This window comes from Oenanthe melanoleuca, chromosome 1A, assembly GCF_029582105.1.
Source record: "Oenanthe melanoleuca isolate GR-GAL-2019-014 chromosome 1A, OMel1.0, whole genome shotgun sequence".
Classification (NCBI taxonomy): domain Eukaryota; kingdom Metazoa; phylum Chordata; class Aves; order Passeriformes; family Muscicapidae; genus Oenanthe; species Oenanthe melanoleuca.
In genome coordinates, this window is record NC_079334.1 from 63,341,497 (window position 1) to 63,367,187 (window position 25,691).

The window sequence follows — 25,691 nt, forward strand, 5'->3', positions numbered from 1 at the left end:
GAATGAGAAAGGGAAGAGATGCCTGAGTTATTTTGCCTTGCTGCTTCTGCTCAGCCACCTTGTTGCATCTCCTCTCCCCTCACAGTTTGTGTTACCAAGACTAGGCTCTCTCTGCTCTTCAGCATCCCTTCTGTCCTCCCTGCTTGTTTTCATCCTTCTAATTTATGCCTTTTCCAAGCTGACTCCATTCTGCTACAATAGGTGGAGGAAATAGGGACAGTGAGTCACTGGTAGGACTTTTCTCTCCAAAGTGGTGTCTGGTCTCACCCCTTTAGCAGGCTTTAAAGCAAAGCTTGTCTTGGACCCCAGCAGACCTCTACCTGCATAACACTTGACCAGATCCTTCAGTGTTGTTACCTGTGTGCTGCATGTCCCCTTCAACATCACCAAGACTGTCCTGATCTCACCAGTACAGAGGTGAGCAGAACCCAGCCTGTTAGCACTGGTGAAGTTCAGCCATGAGTTCTGCTGGTGAAGGAGTTGGACAGGGAGGACCATGTTCCACCTCCATTTCTCAGCTCATGTCCTCCTGAGTTTCAGTGGATGAAGAAATCACCCAGAGAGGCTGTGTGGGTATCAGAAGATGAGTACTGTCTCCACAAATTAGCAGGGCATTAAGTGGACGTGTAGGTCACCAAGACCTGTCTCCCATCCTGTCTGCTAAGAAAGAAAGGGCACATACACATAAATACAGCCCCTAGTTCAGCTTCCTTGTGCTCACCAGAGAGAAGGCCCTGTGCCTGCTCCCTGGTGTATTTTCACAACCCTTTTTGTTTTGGGGACATCAAATGGTTCTGCAGAAGTGTGTGTTAAAATAGAGTTTGGTAAATCCTTGCACTGCAAATGGGAAGGAGGCTGAAAAACAATTTTCACAAATTATTGAACCCACAAAAGGGTTCAAATGCTGTATAGGAAAATTATATCTTTCAGGAACATTTCTTCCATTTACTGCATTAGGAATTAACCCTAATTGTGGGAGATAAAACACCCGAGAAAGCCTCCCAGTCAGCCATTTCTGTTACAGCAGGAGCCTCTTGTGTTAGGACTGATCTCTCAGGACTGATTTTTCTTGGTTGGTGATCCCCTTTGGAAGGCACTGGGCAGCCATGACTCAGTGACCATGTCTAATAAGGCTGATTTAAGGTAGTATGTGCTTGATTGGTTTGGTTTGTGCTGGTCTTTGATTATTTCTCGGTTGTTTTTATGGTATTTTGATTTATCCTGACATTTTTGGGTCAATTGCCACTGGGTTTAGAAGTGGATCTCTGAGTACAGCCTTATTCAAGGTAGGATTGATACATATTCATAAATAAAGAGCCTCTAGTAGAAGTCATAGGCACCCGGCAACACAAAGCATTGTTCTCTGCTCATTTACAGTCATCTCATACAGGTATGGCTCTCTTAACTGATCAACTTTCCATTTGCTTTTTACCCATGAAAACAAGCAAAGCATCCAGCTGATAAAAATCTAATAATACACTGCAAACTAATTCAGCTTTTAAATAAAAATTCAAGACCAAACATTAGCACCAGTGAGTGCATGACTTTGGTTTCAGCAGTAATCCCATTGCTTCACTCAGAATGTGACAGCCAGTGCACTTCCAGATCCTCTCCAGCTCCTTTGCTTTTTGGGAACAGTGAAAAAGATGACAAAATAGGCACTCAATGGACAAAATATGAACCAGCTGCATCAGAGTTGAGACCAGTATGGTTCTCACACAGGGAAAGCACAGCTGGAGCAGATGCTGCCTAGGCTTGATTTGGGTCCCTACCAGCTAAGCCAGAAGCCTCTTGTTTCCTTCTTGTGGGCATACCCCAGATCAGCAGAGGGGTCTGGGCAGGCTGTTCATGTGCTTGTAAATGTTTCTGTGTAGCTGCTGTGGCAACCCACACAGCAAAGAAAAATAGCTGTTAAAAATAAATCCAAGGCTGGCGTGGAGATATGGAGCAGACAGAGGAAGGAAAGGGGAAGAGCAGTTGAAAGGAAAACATAGGTCATTAAAGTTGTCATAAAAAAGGTTCAAAACATCTGCTGGATTCATGAGCAGCTTTTTACTGGGACTCAGCAGTTTGTTGACAAGTCTGTGAAGAAATTCAGCAGCTCAGTTTTGCTAGTAACTGCTCACCAGGTTGCTATTAAGAATTATTAAGTGCTGGAGAGGAGTTTCCCTGCCAGTGCAAATGCAGGGCTCCTCTAGAAGGTCCCATCAAGTTCTTCCAGCACAGACGTGCCTGCAGAGTTGAATTTTGTTGCTTTACGAGGGCAAACACAAATAAAATGAGGATGACTACAGCAATTACACAAGCATCTCACTGTGAGACTCTCCTTCTTTATCTGATAATGCTCAGCCTGGTTGACCTTTAGAGACATCTCTTCCACCACCCCCACTTCAGGACAGCCTAGTAAAAGGTTTAAGGAAGCAGAGTGGTGTTTCATTGAATAAGTGCCAGCTATCTTCCTTCATGAGAACTGCAGAAAATAGTGGTGGAAAAGATCTGTGTGATTCTCTCCTCCCCCTGAGCTAATGCAGACCTCTTTTGTGGCAGTTTTTGCCTCAATCCCCTTTCAGTTTAGCTTTAATGGTCTGCTGGAATAGTAGCAATGAAAGATGAAGCTGAAAGCACAAATTTCACTGTTTTGCTGCCAAAATAAAGAATTGTTCCCAGATTCCTTCCAAAGCTCTGTGAAATAACATCTTTTCAACCTCCTTAGTTGTGTTTTCATTGAATGATTGGAGGCCAAACGTATCTAGGAGCCCCCTCTAACCCCCATCTGATGACAGGTGCACAGAAAATTCCAGGTAGCATCCTGTTGTATCTGACTGCTGCAGATCCTAAAGGTCTGCTTTCTCTGTGCCCTTGCTTGAGAGAGGCAGGGAGCAGGGCACTGCTGTAAAAAAAATGTTTCTATTGATACACCAGCAGCAAAGGGAGAGATAAGGAGAATATCCATCCTTTATTGTATGTGGGTGAAACATGGTGACAAAGGATGAGGTTACTTCGTCAAGAAGTTCCCCTGAAGAGTTGAAATTACAAATGTTGTCATGACATCTAAGCCACAGAGTCTGACTTAATTCACAGACCTATTTCAGTGGAGTTGCTGGTAATTACCACTTGGACATGCAGTTAAGTATCTCGACCTACATCTTCACAAGAAACAGCTGCTACCCCAGAAGGAGCTATGGTTGGGGTTTTTTGGTGTATTTTACAGGACTCTTGCTAGGTAATTTTGTTCCATTACAGTTTTTCATAGAACAGGCCCTGTAAGTGGATTGAATTACATGTGTGCTACTAGGATAATTGCAGTTCTTAAGAAGTTGGCTGCATTGTCAAATGGTTTCTCCTAGACTTAATTTCCAAAAAAATACATCTCCAGGGTTTTGTAAACTGTGCTTTGCCATTGGGAGTTTTCATGGGAATTGTATGTGGGTTTCCTCTAAGATCTTTAGATGAATAATTTATTTTTCCAGATAATGATTACAAATGTCTTTATGTGTTCCACTGTCGACTCTCTGACTGCTAGCTTAAACATTAAGGATTTGCTGTAAACAAACGTGACTGGGTAACACCTGTTTCATGTCATAGTCCAATTTCTTTTTGGAAGGATTGCATCCAGGCTTTGGTAAAATTACAAGCACTCCAGATGTGTATGCTGCTGTCAGCTGGCCTAGTGAAATCATTGTTTATTGACAGGTTCCCAGGAGTCAGACAGTTCTCAGTCTGCCAAGAAGGACATGCTGGCTGCTCTGAAGTCCAGGCAAGAAGCTTTGGAAGAGACACTGCGCCAGCGCTTGGAAGAGCTGAAGAAGCTGTGCCTGCGGGAGGCGGTAGGCAGTGGATATTTTATAACCTGGAACACTTCCTTTCTCACTTTGTTACAGCATGCTCCTTGCTTGCAGGTGGGGTAGGGTCAGGAGATGAGATTCCTTCCACAGTCACCTCTTACAAACCCATTGTACAACGACCTCAGGGAGATCCAGCTGTTTCAACTCCAGATTGCAAAGTCTTTCCCCCAGAGAAGGGGACACATCAGCTGGGTACCCAGCTGGCTTGGGGCAAGGAGGGTGCTCAGCATCCACATCTGTGCTTTGAAATTGTGAATAAATTGCATTCAGCCAGGCTTCTTATTAACTTTGATAAGAATATTCTGCTAGCAGGCTGTTGTATGTGCTGGTCATCACTTCTCAGAGACTTTTGACTCCATTAGCCACGAAAACCCGAGCCTGGAACACTTTCTTCTTGGAGCAGACCCAGCTTTACATGTTTTCTTCTCTGAGCATGCTCTGCCATACAGCACACAAGGTTTCATCTGCTCCATGTAGATTGCCTTCATCCAGTCAGCTCTGGCACTGCTGGAAAGGAATGCCAGTGGTGCAGACCTTGCAAAGAGGAAGCACTGTGGTCATCCCAGGTCATGCAGGACAGCTCAGGAACTCATAACCTTCCCACTCACCTGCCAGCTCATTTTGGAGTACATAGGAGGCCATTTAGTGATCAGTTTAATGTTTGGGGAAATCACAACTCTGCTGCAAGTGTGTGTGGAGATTAGCAGCAGTGTACTCAGGTCATTCAGCAATCCTCCCATGTTTACAGGGCCTGTGTATCTGATTTTAAAAACAAATTGTGATGTGTAACACAATAGGAAGCTGGCTGCAGACAGTGGCACAGAGATATCCCAGTTCTTGCTTAATATTTGATGTGTATCTGTCTTTTGACAAAAAATGGGAGAAATGGGTCACTGATTCAGGTCTCATTGCACTTTGTTTCAATTAATGTATAGTTTTAATGCCAAAAAGAGCAAGTTGGGGAAAATACCTCTCAACAAAGAACATCAGCAGAAATCTCTGCTGCCCCTGTTCCCACTCTTTACTCCATGGGAGCAATCCCTTCTCGCCTCAAAAGTCCTGGTTGATTTCAGCAAACAACTTGTGCTGTGAGAAACGTCACAGGACCAGATCCAATCTCTAAATCCATTGAGCTGAGATCATCCACAGGAAAAAAATCACAGCTCTTCAGGGGCTGACAGTCAAGGTCTGGAGGCTCTACTTGGCTCAGAGGAATTTACTACCCTGAGCTAACCCTGCCTGACTGCTGATGACTAATCCTTGCAGCAGCACCGGATGCAGAGGAAGATGTGTCTGTGCCACAGCTGCAGGAGCTCACAGCCCAGTGCCTTCCCTTTAACCCCAGCCCTGGTTTTGGTGCAGCCTCAGGCACTTCAAGAGCAACCAGGATGCAGGCAAAAGCTCCCACTGGGGCAGGGAGCTGGGGATGAGGAGCAATAACTCCTTAATGTGCTGTGGCAAGGCTGGCCAGAGCCCATCTGTCAGCACATTAAGAGCTGCTAGAAAGTGTTCCTGCTTTCCATAGGTGATTTGAGAGAGGCAGTTAATGGACACTTGGAATCTGACCCCATCTTGCTACCCTACAGCTAATCCATCAGCAGCTGGTAGTTGAAAGCTTCCTCTCAGGCTGCCCTTTGTCCTTTCTGCTTTGGCATGGGGATGCCCAAAGCAGAAGAAGAAGGTGGCAGACCAGGAGATAAAAAAAGAGTTAAAAGTGGGGGCACAAGTAAGAAAGCATGGCCAGAACTGTTCATAACGCTGGCATCAGGTTACTTTGGGCCATCTCTACTCCAGTTACTTATTAATTCAGGTTACATTTCATGATCGTGCCTTTGAATACTTTTCAGCTTGTGGAGACAGCATGGTAGCCCACATTCATTTTGCTCTGCTCTGATCTTTACAGATTTTACAGAAGATTAACTCTTTACCCTCTGCCCTGCTTTGTATCACATTAGGAGCTAGAAAGAAAATATCCCTGTTGCCCTCAGGATACAGGAACCTGTGTCTCGGTGCAGTGCTTAGAGCCACATCTCAGTACAAGGAACACATTTTGAAAGAAAAACTGAAGTAACCCCAGAGGGCTGGAGAGGCAGTGCAGAGTGAGACTCTTGAGACATTGCAGCCATGCCTCTTGTACAGAGCTCTGCTGCAAACCCATTTTGCTGGGAATTGCTTAAAGGGAAGATTTGAAAAGGCCAGGTCCTTGTTTTCTAGTGATCTGAAAAGAGGAGAAAGAAAAACCCCATTAGGGAGTCGGGGAGAGACCAGGATAGGCAGGGACTGGTCTGTACACCCACACTTGCATTAAGGTCAGCTGCTGTTCTTTGGGATTCAGATGATTTAGGTTACTCTGCCAGCTGGATCCTCTCAAGAGTGATGCTGAGGAGCACAAAAGCCTTTTGTCCTTCATGGGGAGGCTTTTGAGTACAAGGAATGGGGGCTGTGCTGGTAGTCAGGCTCCTGCCTTTTTCTGTAGGCAGTCAATGCCTTCAGTTCAAATATGTGTGCCTGTATTGTGCAGTCTGGGGGAGCAACCCCACAGCATTAACATCAATAGTGGTGCTGCGTCCTGTGCTCCACATATTCTGAAATTCTGAGAGGTTTGCTTCAAATTTTGAACATATCTTTGCAAATAACCCTATCAGTCTGACAGAATATCAGCTAATAATTGCTCCAAAGCTGCTCATTACATCATTGGGGTTTGGAAGGCACTCTAATACATGAAGTGTTATCAGACAGGTAATGAGGTACCAGGCACTGCTTTTAGTGACCATTTCCACTGCATTCCTCTCAGACACATCATGAATCAGGTGGGAATGTTTTTCTGTGCAGGTCATAACCTGCACGGCTGTTACCACTGCAGCTTTCTGACTCAGCAGACCTGCATCCTGCAGGAAGGCTCTTGGGTCTGCTCTCCCCTCTCACATGCAGCTCAGCAGATAGGAGCTCTTGGTTCCTGCTCACCCTGCAGCAGAGATGAAAACTTGTGTGCTGCAAGCCTGCTCAGCCTCAGGCCCCGACGCCCTAGGGATGAGCACCACTTACAGACCTGCCCAGGGCAGGCCACAAACATCTGTGTTCATGCACAGGTTAGAGAAGAGGTCTCCACCCTCAGCTTCAGGTTTTGACTTTGCAGGGTTGGGTGCTCTCTCCTGTGTGTTTATCAGCTGGCTGAACTGGATATGTGTTAATGAATGCCTGTCATTTTAGGGTCACAAAAAAGTAATGGTGTGCTTTGCTCTGCTGCAGGATTTCCCAGAACACTAACAGCATTTTCTGCTTACAGGAGCTCACAGGAAAGCTGCCACGAGAATACCCCCTGGATCCTGGGGAGGAGCCACCTATTGTAAGGAGAAGAATAGGAACTGCCTTTAAACTGGATGAGCAGAAAATCCTGCCTAAGGGAGAGGTGAGGCTGTGCCCTTCCCTTCCAGACCCATGTCCCCACCTCAGGTCTCTATGATGTCCCCTGAGCATCACACAGGAGCCATCAATCCCATGCTCATTTTTATTTTAAATTGCTGTAATTGGTCACAGTACCCGTTTGGGTTTTTTTATACCCATCAGAATGGGGAACAGGTTGAGAGCTGGGGACTTTACTTCAGACTCACCTTCAGGAGTGAAGGTGAAATGTTTGAGGTTCAGCCCTGCTTTGCTTGAGGTAGCAGAAATAGCCTGGGTGACCAACTGGGCTATGGTAGTGCAAGTGCTCTGGTGACAAGGTGCAGTGATTTGTGTGAGCAGGGAGCATACCAGGAGCCCCCTAAGCCATCTGAGCCCTGCTTCTGCTGGTGTTGTTTTTGCAAACAGCTGCTTGCTTTCCACTCCAGTAGCAATCCAAATTCAGGCCCCCTCTAATCAGGAGAAAAGCATCACCATTATCCATCTCAGCCCTGCCTCAGCAAGATAAAAGCATTTTGCATCCCAATCCTTAAACAAAAGAGCCTTCATCCCTACCTATGGGGAGCTGGAGTTACATTTTTCTAAGTTTGCCAGGGAGTGTTTGTTCCCTTCCTTGCTCCCACAATGTGCTGGGTCAGTGCCCTGAACCGTGGCTGTGAAAACAGGCCTGCAGCAGCTGTAAGGCAGGACCAGATTCACAGAACAACTATTGTCTGTGGAGGCACATTTGTCTCAAGACACTTGTGTATATTCCAGTCTTGGGTTTCCTTTTTATTTTTGTAGGAGGAGAGACTGAAGCTGGTGCGACTGTGTGGTTTGAGGCTCAGTTCAGCCAGGGAATTAACTGTTTGTCGTTTTGTTGGCATTTTCCTTCTGCTGAAAAAATAAACAGCTGGATCTCTTTAGTTTTGTTCTCAATGGAGCCTGGGAGAGGAATTCCACCACAGTCAAATATTCATGAACTAGCACATTTAATTAAGCTTTTCAAAGGGAAGCATGTCTTAGCTGAATTACTAAAACCCCTGCAGTCTATTGGCTGCTCAGTTATAACCTGATCTCCAGCTTCCCCAGCTCCTATTGCTACAGGGCAGCTTTTGGGGCCAGAGGGTGAGGAATCTCCTTACTCCAGTGGCAAGGTTAGGTGGGGAGAGCTTTACCTAAAGCAGCTCCTCCCCAGTTCAGGCACTCTGCCTTTTAGTACCAGCAATCCAAACCTGCTGACTCAGCTTCTCTCTACCTCTCTCTTTGTCAAATGTTAAGGCTGTGTTGAAAACCATAAATTTCTGTTCTCGAAGAATGATGTTGAGCTGTGTTTGCCTGCCAGCTTGAAAGCATATGGGGAGGCTAGCAATGGTTTTCCTGCACTTTTCAGCAAGTGCAAGCACTGGAAAATCAATTTAAAACAAAAGGTAAAATATTCCCTCAATCACATAAATCCAGGACTGAAGTTGCTAGCTGTGACAAGGACCTGAAGCAAGGCACTTCTATCTGAAGGCAGATGATAGCTCTCATTTCCTAGGGCTTTATTTATAGGGGCCTCACTGGAGGAAGATGGACAGTTATGGACAGGAGGAAAATTATATGTTTTTCCTACTGAATGATTAGAGCTGAATCTCTGAAGGTCTGAAATGACAGCTCTCACATCAAATTCACCATACCTTTAGCAAGACTTCTGTCAGAGCAAGACTTCCAGGGAAGGGTCTTGGTTTTTTTCTTGGTAATCACCTTTACCTGGTCTGTAATTCCTGACTCTGGGAAGGCTTTTACCAGAAGATGATGAATCAGGTTCCAGGCTTTAAAACCTCATTGTGTCAAGTTCACTTTTAATAAGTCTGGCACTAATAGAGTTTGTAAAGTTTTCAAAGCAAAAAGGGATCTGCTAAAAAGACAGAAGATGGCTTCAGTCTTCAGTGAAGTGAGGGAAATGATAATTATAGTTTTAAGGCAATGCTGACTCACCACTGATAGCAAAGGTATATTTTTTAAGCCAGAAGCCCAGAATAAAAACGTCAGAGAACGCCTTCAGTCTGATTAAATCCTACAGCATCAGCTTTTACACCATGCTGAACAAAGAGAGGATTTGAACTTGCGTAATGGGGATCTCCATTAATATATGACTGTCTCACCATTCACTAAAAGTAGAAAAACTTGTCTTTTTTTTTTTTTTAAATTAGCAATGTACTGGGCTCCTCTTTCTAGCAGACTAATTCCATTGAGCTGGGGGAGGTAGCCAGATCCATTGCAGATTAGCAAGGCCCTTTGAAGCTCACAGCTTGGGGTCCTGCTGCAGACTGGGAAGCTCTATATCAGCTTATGCTTTGGCATAAATTGTTCTAAGTCCCTTGACTTTGGAGGATAACCAAAAAGGGATAGGTAGCTTCCAGGGTACACCTGATTGAATTTAAAAGCTCAGCTGAGGCCCTGCAAGGGCTAATGCTGGGGGCACTGGTTCTTTTTGGCATACAGAGAGCTTGCTGTTACACTGCTGGCTCTGAGATCACCCTCCTGGCTCGTAACTCAAGGAGACAATTTTCTGGTGCCATCAGTTGCAGCAGCTCATAATTACTTCAGCTCGTACTTGCCCCTGGATTTTGACAGCCATACACTGGGGAGGACTTGACCCATCTTTGCACTATTTTACCCCAAAGTGTTTAGTGGGTGCTAAGCAAACCTGTCAAGGAGATTAAAGCTGTGGCTTTGCATCAATACATAGCAGTGAAATCAAATGGGGCATAAATAAGGAGATGGAGAATAGGGAGAAGGAGCAGGTGGGAGGCAGGAGTGACCCACAGATGGGTGTAAAAGGATGAATGTGTAGTAGAGCAGTGGAGCACCACTGCACTTGGCCATATTGAACTGCATGAAAAGTCAAACAGCACATCAGAGTGAGGGCTGGAGCACACATGTCCTCCTTGTATGGGTCATCCCTTCCACCAGCTGGGCTTCCAGGCACTTTTGAGAGCAGGTGAAGGCAAGATGGGTGTGCTCAGGGAGGCCCTGAGAGCAGCAGCATGATTGTGGATTCTTTGCTGATGGAGAGCCTTTGTTGGAGGCCACTGGAGAGCTTCCACATAGGTGTGAGAGTTTGGTGGTAACCAGAATGCACTTGCCTTTGGCCAGGAGGCAGAGCTGGAGCGCCTGGAGAGGGAATTTGCCATTCAGTCCCAGATCACAGAGGCTGCGCGGCGCCTGGCGAGCGACCCCAACGTCAGCAAGAAGCTGAAGAAGCAGAGGAAGACATCCTACCTGAATGCCCTGAAGAAACTGCAGGAGATTGAGAACGCCATCAACGAGTATCGCATCAAATCTGGGAAGAAGCCAACCCAGAGAGCCTCCCTGATCATAGATGGTAAGTGGGGCTTGGTGCCCACAGTGTCACTGTGCCTCTCTGGAGGCAGGGAGCAAAATTTTTACCTAATTCCCCTCCCTCCTCTTCTCTGTGCTGCCTGTAAGACCCCAGGGGTGCTGTCAGAGGGTGCTGTGCATTAGGGATGTGCTGGGTCACAGCAGCAAAGCTGTGCTGTGTCGTGGATGATTGAGGTGTCAGCAGAGCAGGCTGTGACTCCTTTGTTCACCTGTGAAATCACTCTTGTGATGTCTCCTCCAGAGCAGTGCAGTACGAATGTAATTAATGTTAGCAGATTGGGGTGAGCTCTCTAGCTCAAAGGCATCTGTAAAATCAAAGTGGGAGCAGTGTCATTGCCATGTTCAAATATTTCTTTTCTTTTTCTTTTTTTTTTTTTTTTTTAACAATGTAATTCTCAGGGCACTTTATGGTTTACTGGGTTGTTGATTGGTTTTTCATGAAATCCATTAACTTTCTGCCTGGTTCTTTCTCCCTTGTGGATTTTCCCCTTTCTCTTTGACTTGCAGAGCTTTTCTCTGTGCCTTTGTGGCAGGAACTGAGATTAGAGCTGCTGTATTTGTGACCTGGGTACCAAATTGCACCTCAGTCAGAGATAACAGACAGCCAAGAGGACACAGGCTGGGGGAGACAGCTCAAATATCTGTACGCCAAGGACCTGAGAACTTTTTCTGCTGCTGCAGAGGATGCTCTGAAAACATTTCCTTGAGTTCCACAGAACTGGTACTTAGTGTGAGCCCTTAGTTAGCAGCAGGATGATAATTTTAAAAAAGATGGATCAAACCCAGAGTCCTTAAGGGCCAAGATGTAAATCTTGCTAATGACACTGTGCCAGTTTGCATCCTCTGGGGATCTCAGCACTCTGTTGTGACTCAGTCTTAATCCCCAGTTATTGAAAAGAGTTAGCAGCTCCTTGAAAGGCAGCCTGCTATTGAGAGACCTGACCTGCAGCTCTGCCCTCCCAGGCTGAGAGTGGGCTGAGTCATCCATTCATAGGAATTTTGCTTCTTGCTCTGGGAGGAGGAAGGCGTGGGTGACTGCTTAAGGCTAAGACTCAGTGGACAAAGATCATGATGCAGTTCAGCACTCAATCACTGCAATTCTTTGGACCATCTGACCATCTTTGTATTTTCTTCTCTTCAGAAGGAAACATTGCCAGTGAAGACAGCTCCCTCTCAGATGCTCTTGTTCTCGAGGATGGTATGTTGGCTGCTGTATGTTCTGGAGAGCACAAAGGGATGTGTGAACTCCTGATTGACACTCAAAATGGAATTACTGTTCTGTGTTATAGTCCACTGATAGATTCCAGGGGCAAAAAAGCTTGGTTTCCCCTGATTCTATCTTGTAGTCAGACATCAGGCCTGGAACAGTGGTTACTGCTCTGAGTTATTTCAAAAGACAGTCCTAGAATGCCCTCTTATTTTACCTTAAGTTTCAGTTGTTTTAATGCATCACACACTCTTGCTGGCCTTTCTCTCCCAAAATGGGAGTGTCAGCCAGTACCCTTCTGAAAGTCAGGTCTTGAGGAGGGCCCTGAACACAACCAGGGGAGGCAGGGTAAGGAAGAAGGCTCTGGAGGTGTGGTGGCATCTCTCGGGGCTGTGCTGCCATCAGAGGTGTCACACAGCCATGGCCTCTCTCCCTTCTCTTCACAGAGGACTCTCAGGTGACCAGCACAATCTCCCCCCTGCAGTCCCCCCACAAAGGCCTCCCGCCCCGGCCGCCGCTGCACAGCCGGCCGCCGCCGCCGCAGTCGCTGGAGGGGCTGCGCCAGATGCATTTCCACCGCAGCGACTACGACAAGTCCCCCATCAAACCCAAGATGTGGAGCGAGTCATCCCTGGATGAGCCCTACGAGAAGGTCAAGAAGCGCTCCTCGCACAGCCATTCCAGGTGAGCCAGCTCTCTCCAAGCTCCATCACAGAGATATTCCCTGCTTTCGGGGGAACAGGTGGGAGCCCTTTCAAAATTTACAAAAAGGAGACTTTTAAGTGTTTTGGCCAATAGGCAGGTCAAACAGGCTACAGCGACGTGATTGCTGTTTGGTGCCTCAGTGTTATGCTACAAAACATTTAGAAGGGTAGGATGGTGGGTCATCTGAGGGCTTTGACAGAACTTGGCCTTTACCTCTGGCAGTGTAGAAGCACTGGGACACAAGCTCAGAGCAGCAGCTGACCCAGCTCCCACTCACCCCTGCTGGATCCCAGGCATGTGCCTGAGCTCTGGAAGGATGCGTGGGAGCCAGTTCCCCAGATTCCTGAGGGAGACTGGAGCAGGGTGTTTCCTCTGCAGCAGTCACAAGCGGTTCCCCAGCAGCGGGAGCTGTGCGGAGGCGGGAGGGAGCAGCTCTCTGCAGAACAGCCCCATCCGGAGCCTTCCCCACTGGAACTCCCAGTGCAGCATGCCGTCCACGCCGGACCTGCGCGTGCGCAGCCCGCACTACGTGCACTCCACGCGGTAAGTCTGCCTGCTCCAGCCTCACCTGCCTACCCTGACTCCAGTTTACCTTCCTTTATCCTTCCCTCGGGGTATGAATTCATTCCCAGTTCAGGGAAGGACACAAACCAGTCCTGTTCACATAAGAGGCTCATGTGCTCATGCCAGTAGAGAACCTCTCCTTTACTGACATCCTTAAATCCCTTCAGATAAACATGATTCTGCCTGAAATGATCAAGCTTTTTTTTCTGCTGGGACCTTTCATTTCAGACTGTTTATAGGTTCTACAAGCCACTTTTAAAATGCTTGTGGTGCTACTGCTAAGTTCTGCAGTAAATTCCTCCATGGATCCAGCTGGAGAGAACATGTTGCTTCCTGTCTGATACAAAATGTTGAATAATGTTAATTTCCTTCATGGATAAAATGTTTGCACGTGTGTGATGTTACGTGGAGATCAAGAGCCTGTATAAAGCAATCCAGCTGGGGACCCAGGTGGCAGTGAAATTTAGCCCAGGGTTGACAGAAGAAAGAGCTGAAGTAAGGGAGATGATTTGATGTGTGAGGCCAAACTTGACTGCGATTTTCAGCAGAATTTTTACAAACTGTTCAGCTTCATTGCTCTTTTGCTTTTGTGGCAAACTCCATGGACACTGCAGGGAGCAGAGCTGAGACAGAGCTGTGTGCTGGTCGATGTCCTGCCCTAAGGGGAAGTGCTATCATCATTTAGCTCAGAATAAATCAAGAGTCATGCTAACACATCAGCCTTAGGCAGAGATGATACAAGGCATTAAAGCCCTGTGTTACGTTTTTACAAACTTTTGGCTGGGGGTACCTTTCAGTGGTGCCATGTCTGTTAACACTGGAGCCAAGCTGTATGAGAAATGAGCCTGGCACAGGGCTTGAAAAGTGTCCTTGACAGGGTAGGGGCCATTTGGGTGTTTGAAACATCCATTGCTCAGTCTGGATCTCATTCATGAGCTGCATGCCCTGACCTTAGCCATCCATCATGTAGATGTGTTTCTGCTCCTTGAATGGATGGGTGGAGCTCTTCAAACAGTTGGGGTGAATAGAGACCTCCCAGACTTGGCCATGAATCAAGCCCTGTAAGCTGTGATTTGGGGTGGTTGCCTGAAGGCTGTCACCAGTGAGAGTCTGCACGTGCTACCCATGGCTGGGCCCCAGTAGCACCAAGCTGCTTGACAAGGGGGGGCTTTTTCAATGACCAGTGCAGAAATCACAATGTTCAGGGCTAAGTATGGGCAGTCTATCTGTCTGTCTTTCTCTCATCAGGTGGATTGTGCTTGTGCAGGACTTTCATGGGCCACTTGCAAGGGAATCTTACCCACCTTTTTGGCCTGTGTGGTTTTGGGATTTGCAGGGTGGTGAACCTGGTAGCAAAGGGATGGTGCTGATCCAAACAGCTCTGCTATGAGAGAGATTAACCAGCAAAACCAAGGCTTGAGGTTCCCAAGCTTTACCCTTCAGACTGGGCTTTTCCCAAGGTGGCATAACACAGAAGAACTGGCTTGGGCAGGCGTTTATGTCCCTCATGGTGCTGCAGAGTGAAGGTCACCACCAAGGAACTGGAGAGGAACAGGAACAGGGCCTAATCACCTCAAGCCCAGCAGCAGGGAAACAGATTGCATTGCAGGCAGCAGCCCCAAGCAGTGCTGGAAGGGTTCAGGTTTTCAGTGCCCTCAGATTCCTTTGGTGGCTGTGTGTACAAACAGGGATGGGGAGTGATTCAACCTGTTGACTTACAGCCTGGTTTTGTTCCTGGTACCTGCAGGTCAGTAGATATCAGCCCAACCAGACTGCACAGCTTAGCTCAGCACTTTAGACACCGGAGCTCCAGTTTGGAGTCACAAGGAAAGCTCCTCGGCTCAGAAAATGAGACAGGGAGCCCTGATTTCTACACCCCAAGGACTCGTAGCAGTAACGGCTCTGACCCCATGGACGACTGCTCTTCCTGCACCAGCCATTCCAGCTCAGAGCACTACTACCCTGCTCAGATGAACCCAAACTACTCCACCCTGGCAGAGGATTCCCCGTCGAAAGCCAGAGAACGGCAGAGGCAGAGGCACAAATCAGCAGGCAACCTGGTCTCTTCCAGTTCAGGGAGCATGCCCAACCTGGCCGCGAGGAACGGGACGGGACACCACCGTGTCTACCTGCACAGCCAGAGCCAGCCCTCCTCCCAGTACAGGATCAAAGAATATCCCCTGTACATCGAGGGCAGCTCCACGCCCGTGGTGGTGAGGAGCCTGGAGAACGACCAGGAGGGACACTACAGCGTGAAAGCACAATTCAAAACCTCCAACTCCTACACGGCGGGGGGAATGTTCAAGGAGAACTGGCACGGGGATGAAGTGGACTCGGTCAGGCTGACCCCGTCCCGCTCCCAGATCATAAGGACTCCATCTCTGGGCAGGGAGGGCCACGAGAAGGGCTCGGGGAGGACGGCGGTGTCGGACGAGCTGCGGCTCTGGTACCAGCGCTCCACGGCCTCGCACAAGGAGCACAGCCGCCTCTCGCACACCAGCTCCACCTCCTCGGACAGCAGCTCCCAGTACAGCACATCTTCTCAAAGCACCTTTGTGGCGCACAGCCGGGTCACGAGAATGCCTCAGATGTGTAAAGCAACATCAGGTGAGAGCCAGGCCCGGCGGGGGGGCGGGAGGGATGGGAGCCTCATTCAGCCCAGAGATCCGTGCCAAGTGTTACACAGCAGCTGGAGAGCAGTGCCAGAGCACAGCACGTTATCTGCCCTGCACACACTGCTCACCAGGCCTGGAGGTGTAGCACTGTGGGGCAAGCCTTGTCCAAGACATTCATCAATGGGAATGTTTTTCCATGGAAATCATCACTTCTCAATGATCGGCTCAAAAGACAGAGAGGGATCAAAGCCTGGTTACGGCCAGGTCTTTCCTTAGTGCAGTTGGATTTTGGATGATGGCACTAGAGGCTGAAGGTGACAAAGCTACAGGGATAATCATTATTCATAATCACAGCGAGGGGAACAATGAAGCAAGCAGGGGTTCAGCACAGACTAGGAGAATGTATGTCCTCAGTGAAACACCAAAAGCATGAGAAAGGTTAAAGCACCCCAGCCCCACCGCTCCCCATGAAAATATTTGACCAATGACATCTTTGTGCACTGCTGAGACTTGGTTTTCCCATGCAACTCAAATAACTCTGCTTATAATACTCTGAAATTCAGAGTGCTGAAGTTTGTGCAGTATTTTGCCTCTGTGTTATGTACGGAGCGTTGCACACCTCTGTGCTGTTAATATTAAATGGTAAGAAAACAGTCAGATTCATTACACTGAGGAGGCTCCAATGTGCTGTGAAACAGTCCAAGGTTAAATATTTACTGGCCATCAGTCACTCCTTGTCCAGCCAGTGTGGACAGATCAAGGACTTGCTAAAAACCTGAGCCACATGCCTCAGCCTCAGCATGGGAGACACCATTGCTCGGCTGCACTTGCACTGCCTCCCAGGCAGGGCAGTGCATTGTCCACCTATGCTGGCTGCTGGCCTTCTGCCATCCCAGCATGGTGTCCAGTCCATGGTGGCCACCATGCTGGCACCAGTGGGGCCCTGCACTCACTGTCAACTCCAGTGTGGAGTCAGAGGCTCCTCGTGGGCCACCAACAGCTGCCCAAGAAGAGGCTGATTGATGTGTGATGCCAACACTCATGGGAGTACCAGGGGTGGACCAGGACACAACTGAGTGGCTGCTAGAACAATCCTGTGTCTCCCTATGAAAATCTGTCTTCCTCGCTTTGGTTGGTGGGCATTTCTGTTCCATGCAGCAAGATAAAATGCTTGAACACTGGAAAGCTTTTGGTTAGCCTTGGAAATGGTACCCCATGGTGGTACCAGTTCAGGAAAATGGTGGAGTTGAGGTGAGAAGATAAAAATCTCTGTTGATCCATCCATTCCCCCACTCAGATGGGTCTTTAAACCTAAATGTGATATCTGTGTAGCTCAAGTGTGTTCAGTAATCACAGCATGGCCTGACCAGTTGGCAGCATAGATTGGTTTTGTGTTCAGAGTGTTCCAAATCACAGCCATGGGAGGATACTGACCTCAGGAGCTGTCAGCTCTGAGAAGAAGATTAAAATTTGTTTTTCCCTTTAAGTATAATTTGGCAGCAGCTAAAGAATTTTAACAGCAGAGAGAGGGATGCCAGGTAAAAGCCTTCATAATTTCAGCTGCTCAGTCCTTGCTGATAGGTCAGCTGCGCTGCACACTGTCCTTCAAAGAGGATCAGGCTTCTAGGCATGCATTAAATTCTAGGTTTGTATTAAATTCAGAGGGTCAACACTGTAGAGACTTGAGGAGGAAGAAAGATTAGTCATGTGGATTTATTTGCTGGACCCTCACCAGGGGAATTCCCCCAAGAACCACTGCCCATTTATAGTCCAGCTTGCTTCTGTCTTCGTTCAAGTAAGCTAAGCCTTTCATAGGTCCCTAATAGGACTGTCAACAAAGCCAGGCATTTTTTACAAATCCACTGAGAAAGGGGAAGTTGTAGCTTTGGAAATCTTCAGAGCTGTCTTCCTCCTTAGCACATGAACAGTGTACTTGTCCAGGCTCTCACCACTGCCAGCCCTGGCTCCTAAGGACACAGAGCATCTCCCACCACCTCTGGAAGCAGGAGGCTGAGCCTGGCAGTCTGTGCTCCTCCAGTTCAGGACCCATAGTCCAGGAGCAGCAACCAAATTTCTGTGCTGGGAGAAGTGTGGTGTGTCCCAGGCAGGATCAGGAGAGTCTGGATGGCTGTATTCAGCTGGAGACTGAGTGTTCCTGCAGAGCTGAGGCCAGATCCAGCCTGTGATGTGCAGCAGTGTCAGCAGAGGCTGTGCTCTTGTGCCATGTTCGGGCACAGTCACCCTGGAGCAGGGCGAGGTCTGTCCCAGGCTGTGTTTACTCACAGCCAGACATGTTTCTGCTGGTCTGAGCAGCTGATGCTTCTGAACCACCCTGACCTTTGTGTTCTCACCTCACCAGTGGTTTTTCTCCACCCTTGGTTGTTTTCCAGCTGCCTTACCTCACAGCCAGAGGAGTTCCACGCCGTCGAGCGAGCTCGCAGCCACGCCGCCGGGCAGTCCCCACCACATTCTCACCTGGCAAACTGGGTGAGTGCCTGTGGGCTCAGGTTAGAGAATCCACCTCACTCAGTGCTAATGAGAAAAAGCTCCCCACACACAAGCACAGCTATGGGGAATGTTTCCCATGTGCTCCATAGCCTGCATCTACGTGGAGCATTTCCAGTCTCCCACCTGTGCTCCTGTGGTGGTGGAGCTCTGGTTTAGGTTGACCAAGACATGGCTGAGTCATCCACACCCAGCACTGCTCCAAGCAGTGTCAAATCCACAAGGAAAGGAGCCTTGCAGGTTCCTCCTGCTTGGACAGTCTCCTTCCTCCAGTCTTCTTCGTGTGTTGAAATATCTGCTGTGTTTGTCCACACCAAGACCTTGTTGAAAAGGCAGGGTTCAGTGCCTGCCATACCTGTGTGTACAGCAACCTCACTTTTCTGCTCAGTTTTCCCCAGCAATGTGTCTGCATGACTTTTAAGGGCATCTTTTTTCAGCTACCACTAACATGAAGGTGCTTCACCAGAGTGTGAGGGAAGCATTACACACCCATAGCCATTACTAATGTAAATACAGTAATTGGGTTCTTTGGCACCTCTTTACAAGGCAGGGAGTTCCAAGAGTAAATAAACAGCCTTTTGCAAGCTCCCATGGGTGTTCTCTAGCATTCTCTGTCCAGCAATTCTGTCCTGCCATGTGAAATAAAGGTCATTTCCAGATCCCATCTAACTCAGCACATCCCAGATTGTGGGATGAGATTTTGGTGAGATCAGCTAGATCTGACACCACAGTCCTCAAAATACCCTAGTCCTTTGAACAGGAAAACAGATCTGATACCCTGAGTCAGGAATTTGGACTAACTTTGAAAACATTTCACTGTGCAGCCACTAGAAAATCTCCTGTTCTTTAATTACCTTTGTCACCTATGACCAGGTTTGACCTCTGGTTTTAGTCCAGCACTGCTTGTGACTGCACTTTAAATTGGAGATGAAGAGAACCATAACCACAACCCCTTAGGCTTACCTGGATTTTAAATTCACATATTTGACATCCAGCCTCATATGGTCTTTGCATTTGCTTCCAGCTTTAGAACAGGAGAATGTTCTTGGTCCCATTTCACAAAAAGTCAAGGGATAGCAAGACAGGCAAACCTACCTTTACCATACACTGCAATTTTCACTATTAAGGGTTTGAGTCTAAAATCAAATCTTAGTCTCCATCCCAGTCCTAATTCTTCTAAATATCTTGATGATGATCAGCTGGTGAGCAGCCAGCTGAGACATCTATTTGGATAATCCCAGCTTTTCTTATTTTTCCATTCAAGCTAAGTCCTGCACCTTGCCTCTCACAGCAAAAATACATCAAGCCAAATTCTCAGCTGGTAAAAGTGAAGTTACCTGGATTTATAGTTTAGGCCCTGCACCAACAACCATTGCAAAAAGAACTGGAGACAAATCAGCACTTGTTTTGCAGAGCATAGCACCCAAGGTGTATGTATAATGTATATGTATGTATAAATACAGGAGTGGATAGAATCTGCCATTAGATGCACAACACAGATTCCTCCAGTGCAGGAGGGGCTGTGCCCACCCAGCGTGACTGAACAGATTGACAGTTCTCTCCAACATGTTTTTGTGTCACTAACCTTTTCCAAAGATGATTCATCAACTTGTTTCTCCACTGGATTAATAAGCTCGTAACAATGTCTGTGTCACTTCTTTTCTTTAACATTTCCTCTCTCCTCTTTCCTCCTTTTTGCTCTCCTTTGTTCAGAGAAGCAACAGACCACTCACCCACTATGGATGAGTCTCAGTCTCCAACCCACCAAAGTACTGATGAATAGAGGTATAGTAAGGGAACGTTTTGTTCTTTGCTCCTCCCGCCCCTCAGTCGGTGAACGCAATGTGAGTGCCCAGCTCCTGCTGTGCCACCAGAGCTGCCCTTCAGCTGTGTCTGTCTGCAGCAAGGCTTCCTGCAGTGCCTGGGAGCGTTCTCAGCCCCCTCTGTGCCTTTCCAGCACGGATCTGTGCCTGTGGCACTTCCCCCTGTGAAAGGGACTTGGGGCCAGCTCCCTCCGTGTCCCTGCAGAGGCTGAACGGGCACAGAAACGGGGAGTGGGGGAAACGAATCTGTGGCTCCAGACAATTGAGAGCAGCGTGGGCAGAGTGCTGTGGGAACAGTCTGGGAGCAGCATGGTGGGGACACGAGCTGGGATAAGCTCAGACGACCTGGCCAGAGCTCCCAGCATGGCTCCAGCCACAGCTCCATCACCCCTTCTTCCTCCCTCCCTGCTGCAGAGCTGAGCCTGTTTGCAGCAGCAGCACCAGCAGAGAGGTTTTATGGAACAAGGAGCAACCCTGGCCCCATTCCTGTGGGAAGACAGAGGGGGAAGGGTGGAGGGAACAAAAAACCCTCAGAGTATTTCTATTTTAATTAAACTGCCATTGCTGTCCAACACTCTCATTTGAATCTACAACCATTCACAGCTGGCATCTGTCAAGTATTTCAAGCCCAGCTTTCTAGAGTTATCCCATAAAGCTCTGTAATCCACACAGAGCTGGGAAACAAAAGGCTCTTTAACATGCAAATGTCGATGCCCTTGCTCAGGTTCCTCTCAGACACCAATCCCGGGGAAACCAGGTGGAAAACAGGGCAGAGGAAGCAGAACCTGCACCAGATGTGAGATTGGTCCTGTGAGGTGGGGAGGGAATGCAGGAAAGGAGTGAGAATCCCTCACTAAATAGCAAAAATATGCACCTGCTGCTTTTGGCCTCAAAACAATCTCTAGTTTGGAAGTCGGTTCAGATCAAAGTGTGAGGGAGGGACATCAGTTCTGGATATGACTGCACAGATATAGCAGTCACTTTTCAAAAGGTCCAGATGTTCACCTGTTTTCCTCTGGGAAAGAGCTCCACAGCCTAAGCCAGGAGCTGATGCTGGTTAGAGCTCTTAACATTAATAGCAAAGAAAACTCTTATGAATTGTCTCATCTGCTCAGTACAGGCAAAGAAAAAGCCAGGCAGCAAAAGAAGCACTAGCTTGTCAGGAAACATAGCCCGAAATGAGGACTAGGTTACTGCAACAGAACATGGTCCTTTCCACATCAGACCTGGCATGCTCTCACTAGTCCCTTCCTGGTTCATCCCTGGAAAGCCACATAACTCTGGGACTGCTCAATGATGCCTCTGCCCAGAGCAGAAGTGCTACAGAAAGTGCCACCACCCTCCTCCTTCACCATTCCCACTGGGTCATACAGCCCATGTCTGAGTGAGCTGCTCTGAGGACTTGCTTCTTGGAGAGCATCCTATAGAAAAATCTCTATCCCAACTCACTGCTGAGCAGGACAGCAGGCAGAGCCCTCAGGCAGGGCAGAGGCACAGCACTGCTGCTGTACCCAGGGCTGGGGGGAAGAAGGCAGAGTGCAGTGTGGTCTGTGAATACCCTGCATTCCTCTCCACCCATAACACAACGTTTTATGCTCATGGTTTGAATTTCCCAGGAGCACTCACTGTCCTAACAAAGTTTCTTTTCTCCTACAGGAACTACAATGATAGCTGTTTCCTGGATTCTCCCCTCTATCCAGAATTAGCAGATGTCCAGTGGTATGGGCAGGAAAAAGCCAAGCCTGGAACTCTAGTGTGAACCCCTGACCTCAAGTTAATCACATCAATGCCATTCTGAGATCACCTCACTGCCTCTCATTTGCCTTACCCAGATGCACTGTCACCCAGCACCAGCTTCAACTCTAAGCACTTTTTCCACGATGCAATTCAAGACCACACTAATGGAACTCTGGCCCTGAGACCCCCAGCACGGCAGCGCAGCACATCCCATCGCTGGGATCGCCCGGCCCTCCACGGGCAGGGGGAGAGGAGCAGCCATCTCAAGAGTCAGTTCCAAAATTGGTTTTCCTGTGAAACAATGGAAGCCTTTCAAGGCTCGTATCAAAGATTAGCATTCCACAGCACTAACAGCAGTAAGAGTTCCATGACCTGCGGGCTGAAGCCAACAGCACTAGTTTTAAGGTGGTGGGAATAGGACAGAGGCTGAGAAATGCAGACCATATTCCTGAAAGTGCATCTGTTCTGAAACAGTAAATCCCATCACTTCAGAGATGTGTCAGTCTCACAACCAGGTCAGCACTGCCAAAGATCTCCACACCACTGTTGGCAGGATGAGTTGCTCAGCACGTTCTAGCTACAAGAACATCTCCCTTCTTTAACTTGATGGCAGACATGACCACCCCCTGCAAAATGGCATTTCCTTCTTCATTTGGAGTCCACCTGCACGCAAGAAAACAACCCCCTGTGCTGCAGACACACCCGAGGTCTGGGCTGGTATCACAGCATCGCTGTCTGTAAGCCACCATTGAACTGGACAGACAAGGTTTACAAAGGCATTACCTAAAACAGAGGCAAGTACTGCACTCACAGCATCTCTGTGGCTGGCACAGAGTGCCACCAATACATGGAGAGGTTGGGATTGTATTGGTTGTTTTGATACAGATAAAAATTGCCAAAAAACCTTTCCACTAACAGATACAGCCAATAAATTGGAATCTATTTCTGCACAAAGCATTAACATGAAATCCAAGGGAAAGCACATTGTGATCGACCTGACCTGACACGGCCAAGCTGCGTTCACATATCGGTTCCACTCCTCTTCCCTTCCTTAGCACCAGTGTAGCAAAGGGCTCGTCACCCGTGTGCTGCCGTGGGAGAACCAGTCTGTGGGGAAGCAGGAAGGCTCCTGGAACAGGGTTGGACAACCAGCAAATCCTCCCCTTGCCAGAGAGAGAGAGAGAGAAGCGACCGAGCGAGGTGTCGGGCACGAGCGGGAGCTGCCTGCGGACACCAACCGGAGCAGCACTGGAAGAGCTGCAAGTTTACACATTCTTTAGAGCAATGCTTTATACATGTCAAGCCATGGAACTTTCAAAGGCCTCAAAGACACTTTTGTAACGAACAAGTGCACAATCTAGGTGGATGTTGAAGCTGGCACGTCTTAGTCTTCACTGCGGTGCTATGCTGTTTTTATTGCCACTCGATGGGGGGGCGCCCGGCCTTCCCCCGTCGGTGCGTGCAAACGATGATTTCCTATGGGAAAGGCATTAAAAGAAACGGCTGGAGGGGGTTACTTTGTGAAAAGCAGAAACTGAAGTCAGCTTTAGTTTAAGGAAAAAGGAGAAAAAAAAAAGTGTGAGTGTGTGTGTGCGTGTGTTCCAAGAATAACAACAGCATCTACCAGACAAAGTAGAGCGAAACGTTTCAAATTAAACACCACGACTTGGGGGGCTGCCACACCTTTTGGTATTAAGATTGCTGGAAAACTGCATTCCAGGCTTTAAAAGAGAATGGGTTCTGTGTAATTAGGCTTTGAAAAACAATGGGGTTTCTAAACATTAATCAAGCAGCTCCTTCCAATTCCTTTCTGCAACTCACACCAGAAGTGTTTGCTTTGGTTCCGTGCACTGCTGCCGCGCATCACTGGTGAGGTGGGGAGGAGGCCTTGCAGAGATGAGGCAGAAAGGCTGTTATTTGTCCAGGGAAACCTGTGGCAGAGCCAGGATTGGAGGGGGCAAGAAGCCAGGCTGGATGGGGCTCTGAGCAGCCTGGTCTAGTGGAAGGTATCCCTGCCCCCATGGCAGGGGTTGGAACCAGATGATGTCACTTCCAACACAAACCCTTTGGTAATTCTATGATAAGGAAACCCTTTCATGTTCACACCTGAAGTATAAATGAATTATCTCTCTGAAGAAAACCACAAAAACACTGTCAAAGGGTTGACAAAGGTGAGCACACAAACCTTGTGCTTCTGGGCCTCCCTGAAGCATCACCCCGGAGTACAACACATTGTGACAGTAACTGAAACCTTACTTTCAATTCTGGAAGAACAGCTAGTAGTGAGATTGCAGCCTTTATCTGGACACACAAAATGCTGTTTTCACCATCTCTTTGTGCTTTGGGGTCTTTAACATAGGAATTATTTCAAGCTCCTAATTGGATTTTTAGCTGGATAAGAGATAGCACTGATTAATGACATTTTACTGATAAGATTTGGTAGCTAAAGTGAAAGGATTAAATAAGGACCAAATTAAGCTACAGCAAATAATTTAGCCCAAGGATTTTTAGGGGCTCTGAGCAACTGTCTGTTTTCTTTTTAATTTCCCTAGTAAGTGGTTTGGGTTTGGTTTTCTTTTTCTGTGTACCTTCTTTTAATTAAAAAGAATTCAACAACAGCGGCACTATGAGGCCTCTGGGCACTACAGGAAGAAACATTAATTCCTCCAAGACCAGCTCTGCAGTTTTGCAGCAAAGGTTAAAAGGTGGCAGCCCTGAAATTAGGAGTGGGGGGGGAAATATTTAGCCTGAATTGCAAACAGGCTGGAGTGGGGAAAAAGCTTCTAGAAACGGATTGAGTTTTGCTTTGTTCTGCTTTTCTGGTTTGCAATCAAGGCACATGTGAGCAGCCAGTCTGGTAGTAAAGACAGATTAAGTAAAACAGGTTTTACTGTTTAGCTCAATTCAATTAAACACAAATGTACATAAAATGTTAATCATATGAGATTAACATATTTAAGTATAACACGGAGGGGTATATACATAGCTATTATAGACAAGCACTTGACTACCAACTTAACCCCTCCTTTACTTTTTTATTTTTCAAGGCTCCATCTGCCATGAAGCCACAACCACGTTCAGTCTGTGTGTCTGACACTCCCTCTGTGTGGGCAGGAGCCAGGGGACGGTCCCTGCACGGGGCTGTGCTGGGAGGCAGGGTTTATTTTTAAATGATATTAAATGCAGTCGAGTGTTGAAAATGTTGAAACAGTCCAGTTTGTTTTCACTCTGTATTAGTTTTAGTTTCAGGCATAGCCGATCCCCATTCAGGTGCTATCAGATGACCAGTTACTGCTTAGTTAACTAGATGTAAAGTTTTACATATATATTAATGTCAATAGTTTTATTACAAGTTGTGTAAAATGGACTCTCTAGTTTAAAAAAAATGGAAAAAAAAAAAGAAGAAAAAAATTAGGTCTCTCCTGAAATTGACTTTAGAGCATGGAAAATGATTTTACTGGATTCTGTTCAACTGTAATCAAGGAAAAAAAAAAATGTATGTTGTAGAAAAAGTTGCAGAATTAAAAAAGATCTGCTTTTAATTTATTCTTTTTGTATTAAGAATTTGTATAGTTACCTTTACATTTTGCAAAACAGTGTTGTCAACACTTCCTTATTAAAGCATTTTCAAAATTAAACCTTGCCATGGTCTCTTTGGGAAGGCAGAGCCCAGGCAATCCTTATCCCTGCTAGAGATGCTAGGCCCAGATGTGTGCACAGCTGGCCAGGGTATCCATAAGGGACCTGCCCCTTGGCTGCCCTGGGGCCTGATTGCAGGAAACACTGGCATTCCCCCAAAAAGCCCTTCCTTTAGAGATCCCTTCAGCACCAGCAGATCTGTGCTCACTCCATGCCATGTTCTCCCAAGCACTGGTCCCACGGGCTCTGAGTGTCACTGATGTCCCACCACTGTGGAAAGCAA

At 47.5% G+C, this 25,691-nt stretch overlaps 1 protein-coding gene across 1 annotated transcript in view; it reads left to right on the plus strand.

Annotated features, from left to right (window-relative positions):
- Positions 1-25,401, plus strand: part of FRMD4A (FERM domain containing 4A) — a 174,414-nt gene extending 149,013 nt beyond the window's left edge. Inside the window, exons 15-23 of the mRNA XM_056516370.1 lie at positions 3,694-3,827; positions 7,132-7,254; positions 10,368-10,596; positions 11,755-11,811; positions 12,267-12,504; positions 12,904-13,068; positions 14,837-15,696; positions 18,095-18,191; positions 21,689-25,401. Of these exons, the coding sequence (XP_056372345.1) occupies positions 3,694-3,827; positions 7,132-7,254; positions 10,368-10,596; positions 11,755-11,811; positions 12,267-12,504; positions 12,904-13,068; positions 14,837-15,696; positions 18,095-18,191; positions 21,689-21,791 (2,006 nt within the window). The 3' untranslated portion in view covers positions 21,792-25,401. The remainder of the gene's footprint in view (positions 1-3,693; positions 3,828-7,131; positions 7,255-10,367; positions 10,597-11,754; positions 11,812-12,266; positions 12,505-12,903; positions 13,069-14,836; positions 15,697-18,094; positions 18,192-21,688) is intronic.
- The last annotated feature ends 290 nt before the right edge of the window (positions 25,402-25,691 follow it).